At 40.9% G+C, this 12,370-nt stretch overlaps 1 protein-coding gene across 2 annotated transcripts in view; it reads right to left on the bottom strand.

Moving 5' to 3' along the window:
* Positions 1 to 6,558: 6,558 nt before the first annotated feature.
* LOC126106503 (uncharacterized) overlaps positions 6,559 to 12,370 on the bottom strand; it is a 154,187-nt gene continuing 148,375 nt past the window's right edge. For both annotated transcript variants that reach the window (XM_049912820.1, XM_049912821.1), the window contains one exon: positions 6,559 to 7,047. In XM_049912820.1, the coding sequence (XP_049768777.1) occupies positions 6,710 to 7,047 (338 nt within the window). In that variant the 3' untranslated portion in view covers positions 6,559 to 6,709. The remainder of the gene's footprint in view (positions 7,048 to 12,370) is intronic.

The following is a 12,370-nucleotide window of genomic DNA, read 5'->3' as shown; positions in this document are numbered from 1 at the left end:
CAGACAACAGTGTGGGATGTTCTATGCTGGTACCCATACAAGACTCAGATGGTGCAGCAACTGAAATCTCACAATCCACAACAACATTCTGAATTTGCTTTTCTGTCTCTGGCATGGATAGCAGTTGATGACATGTGGCTGGGCAACATTCTATGGAATGATGCAGCACATTTTACACTTCTTGGCGCAGTGAATACACAGAACTGCCGAATTTGTGGTACTGTTAAACCCTATGTTGTATACAAAGAACCATTGCACTCTGTATGTGACTGTGGTGTGGATTAACAAGTATCTTTATTCTCGGACCTTTCTTCTTTGAAGAGAATTCTCCCAGAGTGTCTGTCATGTGTACTGTGATGTTTGCACATTAATGAGACCTTCTTGTACAACATACCATTCTGTTCTGTGAAGGAAACTGCATATAGGACACCTATTCTTGAGTACTGCTTGACTGTCTGGGATCCGTATCAGGTCAGATTGAAGGAAGACTTCGAACTGCAGAACAATCTTACTGCTGCCAACATACATTTTGTGTAAGGGCCATGAAGATAAGGCACAAGAAATTAGGGCTCATATGGAGGCATACAGACAGTCATTTTTCCTTCACTTTATTTACAAGTGCAAAAAGAAAGAAATCGACTAGTAGTGGTACAGAGTACACTCCGCCACCCACTGTATGGTGGCTTGCGAAGTATCTATGTAGATGTAAAGGTAGAAGTTGAATTACGTCTTTCTGTGATTCATATTCATAATTTTCTAACTCTTGTTGTTCATTTCTGGGTTACAACCACTTTCTCGCACACATAACTTGTTCTCTGGATCAGCAATATCACTAGCAGAAATGGAGTGGTTCCATCAGCTGAAGATCCTGACAAACTCTGTCCTAGGTTTTTTTTAGCCTGAGACACTTATTTCACAAACTTAAAGTATAAAGAATATTTACTTTTTGTATGTAAGTATTCTAGCTTATTCCACAAAAAGTATAGAGGATGTTTACTTTTTGTATGTAAGTATTTCAGTCAAAAGTAAATTAACTGTTATTAGCTTCAATATACCTAAAATTATTTACATGAAAGTCGGACTGAATCTAGGAAAGCCGTAAAGTAACATCCACTTACCTTGTTTCAGATTGCAACAGTAGTGCTCATGCTGATGAGTACTGTCCTCCAAGCTATAATACACTCATGTTCAGGGGAGGGAAAAAAAAGTACACCTTGAATGACAAGAGATAGGGCATGCATAGTCACAGGACGTGTACATTAGTATGTTCTGCTGAAATTATTAGCATTTCAGTCACCTCAGTTCGGCATTGTCCGGTTGTCTTGTAGGCACAAGGCCACCATGGGCTTCGGTAACTTGTTCCATGCATAATGGCATTGATGCGTATAAGGTGTGATAGGCATCCTGTGGTATAGACATCTGTGCTGCATTCACCTGGTTCCAAATTTCATCTATGGTGGTTGGCATCGGGTCACAGCTCTGCACCTGTTGTTTCACCATATCCCACACACTTTCTGATCTGGAAGGCTGGGATGGAAGGCTGAAATCCTGTGACACAAAGAAGGCATGTGTATATGCAGCAACACATCATCATGCATTGTCTTACTGAAAAATGGCATATGTGGAGTTGTGCAGAAAGTTTGTGGCTACAGATCACAGGATGTCATTCACTTAGGTCACACTGGTCACAGTGCCCTGGACATGCACTAACTGTGATTTGTGATTGTACCTAGTAGTACCACACACCATAAGGGCTCGAGTTGGCACTGTATGTCTTGAATGAATGTAGTCACTGTGACGCCACTCCCCTCGTCTGCGGTGAACCAAAATGCAGTCATCATTTTCAAACAAACAGAACGTGGATACATCCAAAAACACTATCTGCTGCCATTCCTCTTCCCAGCGATGTTCCATAAACCATTTCCGTCTAGCATGTTTCTGCACATTCGTCAAAGCTAGGTGGAGAAGTGGACGACATGCACATAGCACGTACGATAATAAACAGTAACGCATTGTGACTCCTGATAGAGTACAATGAGTTACACTTCCAATAGAGCCAAGAAGGATGCAGATGTGGTTTGTGCATACATCTGCAAGACATCCTGCACATCTACTCAGGTCACTCTGATCCATTACCTTCGATTTTTAGCGACAACTAGAGCTACGTGCACATTTTATCAGTAGCCGGTGCTGCACCGTGATACTGATGTTGACCTTGAAGCTGCAGGCTGACTTGGTTCAAATGAAAATCATTTCTGCAGAACGATACTAGTGCACATGTCCTGTGAATATGAATGTCCTATCTTTAGTTGTTCAAGGTGTTCTGCTCTTTCTCAGCATGAGTGTAATATATCATAAACAGTGCAATCCTGCATAACTCAAAGCCAATGATGGCTGAAGCTAACAGATGGAGAGTTAACACAAAGCTACTGAAAGCAGTGCAATCACAGTCCATACCATTCAGACAAAACAGAGCAAGAGAATCATATACATTAAACTCTTGCAGATTCGACCTTGTAACTTGTTTGCAACAAGCAAGGGTTGGGTACCAATCTGGGAAAACCGACATATTGTGTGGCCACTGACAGTCACCTGGATTGAAACAAAATATCAGAAACTAAGTAAAGTGAAACTGCCATTGATCCAGCACCCATACGTGGACGCTGGAAAAACATAACTGAAAGGTACATGGGTAGAATGTTGAGAACATCAAGAATATTCTCCACAAATGTAGCTGCTCTAATCACCTTCCTGTCTGTAAATTTCTGATTTTGTTTTTATATTACTATCCCAGGATATGTTTTCTTAAAATAGATTTACCTTAAAATGGATTTTACAAGTCAAAGAAAATGAACACAATGTGAGTGAAGAATTTAAACTGTTGGATCTGATCTGTAACTGTTGGAGGGAACTCTGAAACAGATCACAGAGGCAACTGCAATGTTTGTGTGGCCTGAAAAAGGGTCAAAAAAGGCTACCTAATCTGATAATTCATGGAAATGTTCAAATATATTCGTGTTCCAGTTAACTATTACTTTTCTGATAACCTTTTAGTCTTCCTTGATTCATTCTCAATGAATTTGCCTTTGCCATCCACTGAATTGCAGACCTGTATTTCAGTAGGATACTGGAACATATACTGTGCTCAAATGTTATTGATTACCTTGAAGAAAACAATTTATTGACAAACAACCAACACGGATTCAGAAAATATCTTTCTTGTGAAACACAACTAGCTCTTTATTCTCTCAAAGTAATGAGTGCTATTGACAGGAGATGCAAAAGTGATTCCATATTTCTACATTTCCGAAACACATTTCACGCAGTTGCTCGTCAGTGTATTCTATTGAAATTGCTTGGCAGAGGATCAAAACGAATTGCAAAATGATTTACTCAAGACATCTATATGGTGCGAAAACTGACAATTGACACTAAATCATGAAAAGTGTGAAGTCATCCACATGAGCACTAAAAAGGATATGCTAAATTGCTGTTAAACGATAAATCGCGCATATCTACAGATTTACTGAAGAGACTGCTTACACTACGCTTGTGTGCCCTTTTCTAGAGTATTGCTGTTCGGTGTGGGATCCGTATCAGATATGATTGATGAAGGACATCAAGAAGTTCCAGCTCATTTTTGTACTATCGCAGAACAGGGGAGAGAGTGCCACGGATATGATACACTAAATAAATGGTGATCATTAAAGGAAAGCCAGCTTTCGTTGTGGCAGGACCTCCTTCTGAAATTTTAATTACCAACTATCTCCTCAGAATGTGAAAATATTTTGTTAGTGCCTGCCTACATAGGGAGAAATGATCATCATAATAAAATAAGGGAAATCAGAGCTCACACAGAAAGATTTAACTGTTCATTTTTCCCATGCGTTGTTTGAGAATAGAACAGTAGAGAAGTAGCTTAAAGGTGGTTTGATAAATCCTCTGCCAGGCACTTAATTGTGAATTGCAAAGTAATCACGTAGATGTAGACCATCTAGCTTTTGCTTCCTTGTTTTAACCATTTAATTATTAATGCTTTTTTTGGTGTTTTGTCACTGCTACATATTTCACGAATAAGGCTCCGCCTTGACCAGCGTGGACAACACCTCATTCGTCTCAAGGACTTTGGCTGTTTCTCCAGAGTAGTTTGTCTCTTGCTTTCCTTCTTCAGACTTCAATGTGGACACTTCAGAACTATTATGTGCTAATTCCCATGTGCTCCTATCTGTCTGCTCTGTGCCTGTACCTCTCACAGTACTGCTTCAGTTTGTCACTTTTCTTCCATGACTATCACTCATCCTCTTCCAAGTCAAACTTTCAGGCTCCCTGATGCTAGCCACCCTCTCTCACGGTCCCTCTTCCCTTCTGTTGCAGCTATCATATTCTGCAGGTGGCTGAGAGACCACTAACACTCAGACAGCCACCTCCTCCAGCGGCTGGCTTTCCACTGCCACCTGCTCCTCGGTCCAACACGGCCAATCGGTGCCACTGTCACTGTCATTGCTCTGTCGGGCCACCGGCACACTCTGCTCGAGCCATTACTCTGGCAGGTCAATCCCACCACCTTTCCAGTACGAACTCAGCTATCACAAACTCTTACCGTGTCAACATATCGTTTCCGTCTGGCAACTACACAGATGTTGACGGTGTCTGTGCTGCATCGTGGAAGGTCCAAAATGTTAGCAGTCAGTATCATCCCTTTCATGAAGCAGATTACGCTTCCTACAGATTTGTCAACAGAAACTTTATTTTCATCTGTCTCTTCCATCCATTCATATTTGTCAATATCCTCTCCAGCACTATCCTGGTTCCACATACTGAATTTAAGTCATCTGCAAAATGTTGAACATGCTGTCCTTTGCAGATGCAGTTTCTTGCTATTCATTTTCCTGACTTGGCAAGATCCACACAAGTCAGTCTCTGTCCCTGCACTGAAGCTGTGCACAGCCACAGGTCACACGTTGCCCCTGGTGTCTGTCCCAGTGAACACCATTACCACATGCTCCTCCTCCTCCTCCTCTGACTGCAAGCCATGCTTGTCACTTAGGAGCTTTGGATGTGGAAGAATGTGTTTTGATACATCCAGCTACTGGTGCACAGGCATCGAGGCTACCACCAGGCTGAACATTCAACTCAGAAAAAGGCCACCATGAGGGTCATGGAAGAAAGGGCAATGGACAGCAGTAGCACTTCTAGAAGTGCAGGTAGAGAGCAGACAGATGAGAGCACAAGCAAGTGAGCACAAAGCAGCCCTGAAGGCCCTGTGTCAGAGCCTGACAAAGAAAAGTGAGGACCACCCACTCTGGAGGAGCACTCACACACCTCGAGATGAATGAGTTGGTGGCCAGACTAGTCCGGGTGAAGGAGCTCATATCTCAGCTGCAAGCAAAGCCATCCAGCTTTGGCAGCTCACGCCACTTGTGAAATGAGCGGCAGTGACAAAATGCCAAAAGAATCATTAATGGTAAATATAAAGCCCGTGAAGCACAGTTCAGTATAAGGATTAATGTATGAATACAGCAACAGTAAATATTGTCAGGCTGTTGTAGGCTGTGACAGATCCCAGATCATGTCAGAATGTTCAGAGCACACGAGTTTTAACATCGGAGTCAGTAGACAAGCATGCTGAAACACAGCAGCTGGACGTGTTAAAACACGTTGCGTAATTTTCGAAGACATTGGCTCTTCTAATGAGAGAGCAAATAAGTGACAAGGTCTGGTACCACAGGAGTGGGAAGACAAGGAGGATAAGGAGGAGTAGGAGCTCATCAGGATAGATGTTCTTATTCACAGCAGATATGGAGTCCAAACCATGACGAATTCATCAAGGCAGGAAATTGAAGAGGGAGAAAACACATGATAGAAGCAGCTACTAAAGGTCGCTTCTGTAAAATGGAACTACAGAAAATAACATATTTCCTTCATATAAACTGCACAAAAGTATTTCTACTTAAAGACCTGACTGTAATGATGAATCCACTAGAAGAAATTTTCATCCTCTCACAGTCTGGCCTCAGCAGCAAGGGATAGTGGTTGTGTGTGTGTGTGTGTGTGTGTGTGTGTGTGTGTGTGTGTGTGTGAGCACACACATGCGTGCGTGCACACTACGCTTATATGAGTTTGTGTGCTTTTTCTAATTCAGAAAAAGGCCATTTGGCTGAAAGTTTCAATATGTTGTGTCTGTGATACAGTATCTCCTACATATGGTGCGTAGCAATCTACCTTTTTCATAATATTGTCAAATTTAATCTCTTATTTACTCATGTGGTTCACAAGCAGATGAGTGGATAAAAAAAATTACCTCTCCAGTCAATTACGGATTGCACCTGACGATTCGAGGAATAGGACTTTGATGAAATCTAAATTTTGGCAGTTGCTCATTATTCATGTTCCTTTTCCTACACTTAAGCCTTTAAATCAAAGTGTGAGATGTAATGCATCAAACCAAATGTCTTACACAGACATTTTGAGTTTTATTCGAATAATTTCATGCAAGTTAGCTGCACTATTTTACTATAAATCAGATTCCACCCAAGGAGCAAAATTGTTCCCACAATATTCTTCAAAGTACACTTGTATTTTCAATTCATAATAACTCAATAAGGAGTAAAGGCAATGACATAAAGATTGATGAAGAAAATGCATTTTATAATAAATTAAGGCAGATGTAGCAGAAGCTGGCTATTACATGCACAGCTGTATGGAGCGATTACACAAGAGGCTGGGCCAATAGAGTCAGAAAAACAACAAGCACAGTCAGTCGAGGCTGTGTCAGCACACAGCTCTCTGCACTGCTTCTCACTGTCCTTGTGTTCATCGGATCAGTGGTGAGTGTTGGCTGCAGTTGAGATTTCCTAGCTTTCTCCTCTTCCTCGTTGACAAACTTTTGGTACGCGGCGTCCCACTTGGCCTGATCAATGCTCTGCAGTAGAACAGAAAGCATCTTGTGAAGCTCAAAACGCAGGCCGGCCACCATCTGCTCTGTGGCACTCAACTTCTTTGGCAGTGCTGCCATGTCGTTGGCAGACGCCGAAGTCATGTAGAAGCCTGAAAGAGAGGCAACAGCATTTGTTATTTCTGGTTAGTAGGACAAGTGGGATGTGTTGGGGAGGCATTTTGCAGCAATGATTGTTGAGCATTTGTCAACCATGCTGTGGAGGAAAGGAACAACCTATCTCAAGAATTTCTTACCAACCTTGGGGCCAGCATGGCAGCACATTTCAGAGCAAGCACTGCCATCTGTGGTGGTCTCACACACTATTAAGAACCATGTTCCACCTTTCATTATGTATAGAGGACCATCCAAAATTGTGGTGACTTTAGTATAATTAAATAAGCTGACAAATTTTGAATTATCATCAATGTTTGCACAAAAGTATGAATATCTGACTAAATTGATTGCACTGAACATGAATCTGAAGCCTCTTTCTCTGTAGCATGTCATGTTTTTGTGCTGTCATCAAAATCTATGCCAAATAAAATCTAAAATCAATTACAGGAAGTTGGGGGCGAAATGGAACAATAAAATAGTAAAAAATTAATGTGACCGAACCCTTCTTCTAGTCAAGTTGTGCCACAAATTTCTCTTCTCTCCAATTCTATTCAGTACCTCCTCATTAGTTATGTGATCTACCCATCTAATCTTTAGCATTCTTCTGTAGCACCACATTTCAAAAGCTTCTATTCTCTTCTTGTCCAAACTATTTATCGTCCACATTTCACTTCCATACATGGCTACACCCTATTCCAATACTTTCAGAAACAACTTCCTGACACTTCAATCTATAACTGATGTTAACAAATTTCTCTTCTTCAGAAACGCTTTCCTTGCCATTGCCAATCTACGAGGGCAGTTCGATAAGTAATGCAACACATTTTTTTCCTGAAACAGGGTTTGTTTTATTCAGCATTGAAATACACCAGGTTATTCCCCAATCTTTTAGCTACACAATACTATTTTTCGGCGTAATCTCCATTCAATGCTACGGCCTTACGCCACCTTGAAATGAGGGCCTGTATGCCTGCATGGTACCATTCCACTGGTCGATGTTGGAGCCAACTCCATTGATTGCCATTTTGTTTCAGGTTGGAAGTGATGAACCCATGTTTCATCGCCTGTAACAATCTTTGACAAGAAATTGTCACCCTCAGCCACATGACGAGCAAGCAATTCCGCACAGATGGTTCTCCTTTGCTCTTTATGGTGTTCGGTTAGACAACGAGGGACCCAGCGGGAACAAACCTTTGAATATCCCAACTGGTGAACAATTGTGACAGCACTACCAACAGAGATGTCAAGTTGAGCACTGAGTTGTTTGATGGTGATCCGTCGATCATCTCGAACGAGTGTGTTCGCACGCTCCGCCATTGCGGGAGTCACAGCTGTGCACGGCCGGCCCGCACGCAGGAGATCAGACAGTCTTGCTTGACCTTGCGGCGATGATGACACACGCTTTGCCCAACGACTCACCGTGCTTTTGTCCACTGCCAGATCACCGTAGACATTCTGCAAGCGCCTATGAATATCTGAGATGCCCTGGTTTTCCGCCAAAAGAAACTCGATCACTGCCCGTTGTTTGCAACGCACATCCGTTACAGACGCCATTTTAACAGCTCCGTACAGCGCTGCCACCTGTCGGAAGTCAATGAAACTATACGAGACGAAGCGGGAATGTTTGAAAATATTCCACAAGAAATTTCCGGTATTTTCAACCAAAATTGGCCGAGAAAAAAAATGTGTTGCATTACTTATTGAACTGCCCTCGTACATTTTATATCCTCTCTACTTCAACAATCATCAGTGTTTTTGCTCCCCAAAGAGCATAACTCATTTACTACTTTAAGTGTCTCATTTCCTAATCTAATTCCCGCAGCATCACCCAATTTAATTCAACTACATTCCATTATCTTCATTTTGCTTTTGTTTATGTTCATCTTATATCCTCTTTTCAAGGCACTGTCCATTCCATTCCACTGCTCTTCCAGGTCCTTTGCCGTCTCTGACAGAATTACAATGTCATCAGTGAACCTCTAAGTTTTTATTTCTTCTCCATGGATTTTAATTCCTACTCCGAATTTTTCTTTTGTTTCCTTTACTGCTTGCTCAGTATAGAGATTGAATAGCATCGGGGAGAGGCTACAACCCTGTCTCACTCCCTTCACAACCACTGCTTCCCTTTCATGCCCCTCGACTCTAATAACTGCCATCTGGTTTCTGTACAAATTCTAAATAGCCTTTCGCTCCCTGTATTTTACCCCTGCCACATTCAGAATTTGAAAGAGAGTATTCCAGTCAAAGGTCTTAATTATCTTATGTGATTACAAGGTGCAGGTTGGTAGCAGATTTATTTTAAAGTTCTGTGATAATCAAAAACACCCCAAAACAAAAGAGGGGTGTGAGGAATGAAGCTGAATACAAGAATGACATAATGAAAAGAGCACATATTCAAGGAAGTGAATACATAAACTATGCAGGAAAAGCAATTCCACAAAGATAAACAAGTGAAGCATGTTTTCATAATGTTAATATATTTCATCAGTCATCTTTTTTAGATAGATTTAATAATTTCGAGAGCAAAGTCGGACAGGATACATACATAGAAGATCTCATCACCAGTAACAATGTACAAAGACCTTGTCCATGTGTCATCTTTTAAGCGTAGTTACACTTCTAAACACTTCATCATGCTAAATGATGAAAGGAAGGTGGTCTGCCAGAGGCTTCTATAGCTTTCCATGGTCTTAAGGGTGACAGTAGACTCCATCATCTAAGAAAATTGTTTGTAGCAGGTAGTCTCCAGTTGATTTAAGAGGAAAAAAACCCACAGAAAATTCAAAGCCTGCCAAAATTAAGATGCTCTTTCATCAACATATTGACTCTTTTCCAAGAAAACAGATTCCCTATTCCTCCAAGGTGAGACATTATCTTGGTGTAAAATTAAATGTGGAAATCGTGTTTCAGACATTTAAGTAAAAAAAGTCCTGACAAAGACATTACATATCAGTGCTATGCTAAATACAGCAAAGACCATTTTCACCTCAGTTTTGGGAGGCCTCAGGTAGATATCTGCTGTACATGAGAAGTTCTGGAACAGGAATCAAATTTCCCATTCCTTAACGACAAGGCAAAGAAGCTTGCTGAAGCAGAATGATCCACAAAAGAAGAGCTAAAACATTTTGTTATACTTGTCAAGCTTCAACAAATCTGAGCAAGGAAAGGGAGGATCTGGCTGTTATAGCATTTGACTACATACAGAATATTTCACGGCCTAAAATTCCGGTGCAGGAGTTGTTTCATCTTCAGCAGTTAACCCTCAAGGTTTTTGACATTCATAATGCAAAATCAAGGTTAGGTTAGGTTAGGTTAGTGTTGTTAAACGTCCCGTCAACAACGAGGTCATTAGAGATGGAGCGCAAGCTCAGGTTAGGGAAGGATGGGGAAGGAAATCGGCCGTGCCCTTTCAAAGGAACCATTCCTGAAACGATTTAGGGAGATCACGGAGAACCTAAATCAGGATGGCTGGAGAAGGGATTGAACCGTCATCCTCCCAAATGCGAGTCCAGTGTGCTAACCACTGTGCCACCTCGCTCAGTGCAAAATCAAGAGGAGGTCATTTTTACCTGATGAAATCCAGGGATCAAATAAAGCAGCTTCTTCTATTCTGCCTTAAATAGATAATTTGATGCCAAAGAATGTGAGTGAACTGCACCTCTTTAGTGATAGCTGCAGTAGTCAAAGCAGAAATCACACCATTTTTAGTGGCTCTTGTAGAAACGGAGCATTTTCATAAAATCCAGTACTTCTTTCCATTGAGAGGACATTCTTTTCTCCACAATGACGGCGATTTTTGCACTGTGAAGAGGCTTTTGTCATAGCACAGTTGAATTTGTCTTCCAACAGAAATATGTGAGATAATAGTACAGTCAAGACTCCCTGGGAAGTTCATGGTTACTATGGTGAATGCTGAAGATGTGGTTAACCTAAGATGCAACGAACTAACCTAAGATGCAACAAATTAACCTAAGATGCAACGAATTAACCTAAGATGCAACAAACTAACCTAAGATGCAACAAACTAACCTAACATGCAATGAACTAACTTAAGATGCAATGAACTAACTTCAGATGCAATGAACTTAAGATGCAACGGACTTCAAGGATTGGTGGCATCCTCTACATAAAAAGATAGTAAATTCACGAGAAAGTTTTCAAGAAACAAGTGTACTGCATTCCAGATATCAACATTAAGGCATTTCAAATACTCATCTCAGCACCCAGAGACAGTAGTTGCATCACTATTCATCAACATAGCAGTGGAACATACTTTCATCTTGGGGATAATGGAAAGAAAAATGTGTGTATGTCACAAACAAGGACGTATGACATACAGCTGTCAATCACTGAAACTAAACATGTTGACCTGAAGAAGATCTTGCAGTATATTCCTGAAGAATATCAGCCATTTTAGCTTGAAATTTTGGACAATCATTTATAATTTGAAGTTGTTTTCAGTCTTTCAGTCTTTGCATTGCCGAGACATAACATTGTAAGATTTTTTGTTGCATAATTTACAAAAAAAAGTCAGATGCCTCAAATTAATGTTAATTTTAAAGGCAACATATTACTAATGTCATACATTTGTGTAGGTTTGCTGTACAAATCAGTTTTTATGTGTTTTGTGGCTTTTGAAAGTAAAATTATTATAAAGCTGATTACAATAGCATGTTTCAGTAATAAATTTTCACATGCATTTGAGTTAATTTTAGAAAAAATGTAACTCCAATCACTATGAACACTGTTTTGGCTGGTTCTATTAGGAGCCAGAGATTATATTGTATTCTAAATTACCCATCTATCTACACTCCTTAAAAAGGATGAAGCAACTTTTGATATGTACTGAAATTCCTTTTAAAAATAGTTTTATATGTTGCCTGAAAAATGTGCATTTATGGAGTTACAATGTTTCTAAACTGACCGATTCATGTGAGGTTGTATTCATGATTACACTGACAGTTATCACACTGGAGGCATTGGCTGGTAGAGGTATACATGCCAGCCACTACAGAAGGCAGATTTGGATGGAGAGTGACTGGTGTAGCAGGTGAACAAGTGGAAGTAATGATAAGTACCAGGCTTGCAAGTGTTGTAATGACAGAAGTATTATTTTGTGTTCCCAGAAGGCATGGTCATGTTTGTGGGAGCTGCAGTAATGTTTGGGGAGGCAGTCATTACATTACCGCCGGCCAGTGTGGCTGAGCGGTTCTAGGCGCTACAGTCTGGAACCGCGCAACCACTACGGTCTCAGGTTCGAATCCTGCGTCGGGCACGGATGCGTGTGATGTCCTTAGGTTAGTTAGGTTTAAGTAGTTC

Source organism: Schistocerca cancellata, chromosome 10 (genome assembly GCF_023864275.1).
Source record: "Schistocerca cancellata isolate TAMUIC-IGC-003103 chromosome 10, iqSchCanc2.1, whole genome shotgun sequence".
NCBI classification, from domain to species: domain Eukaryota; kingdom Metazoa; phylum Arthropoda; class Insecta; order Orthoptera; family Acrididae; genus Schistocerca; species Schistocerca cancellata.
This window is presented reverse-complemented; position numbering and strand designations above follow the sequence as displayed.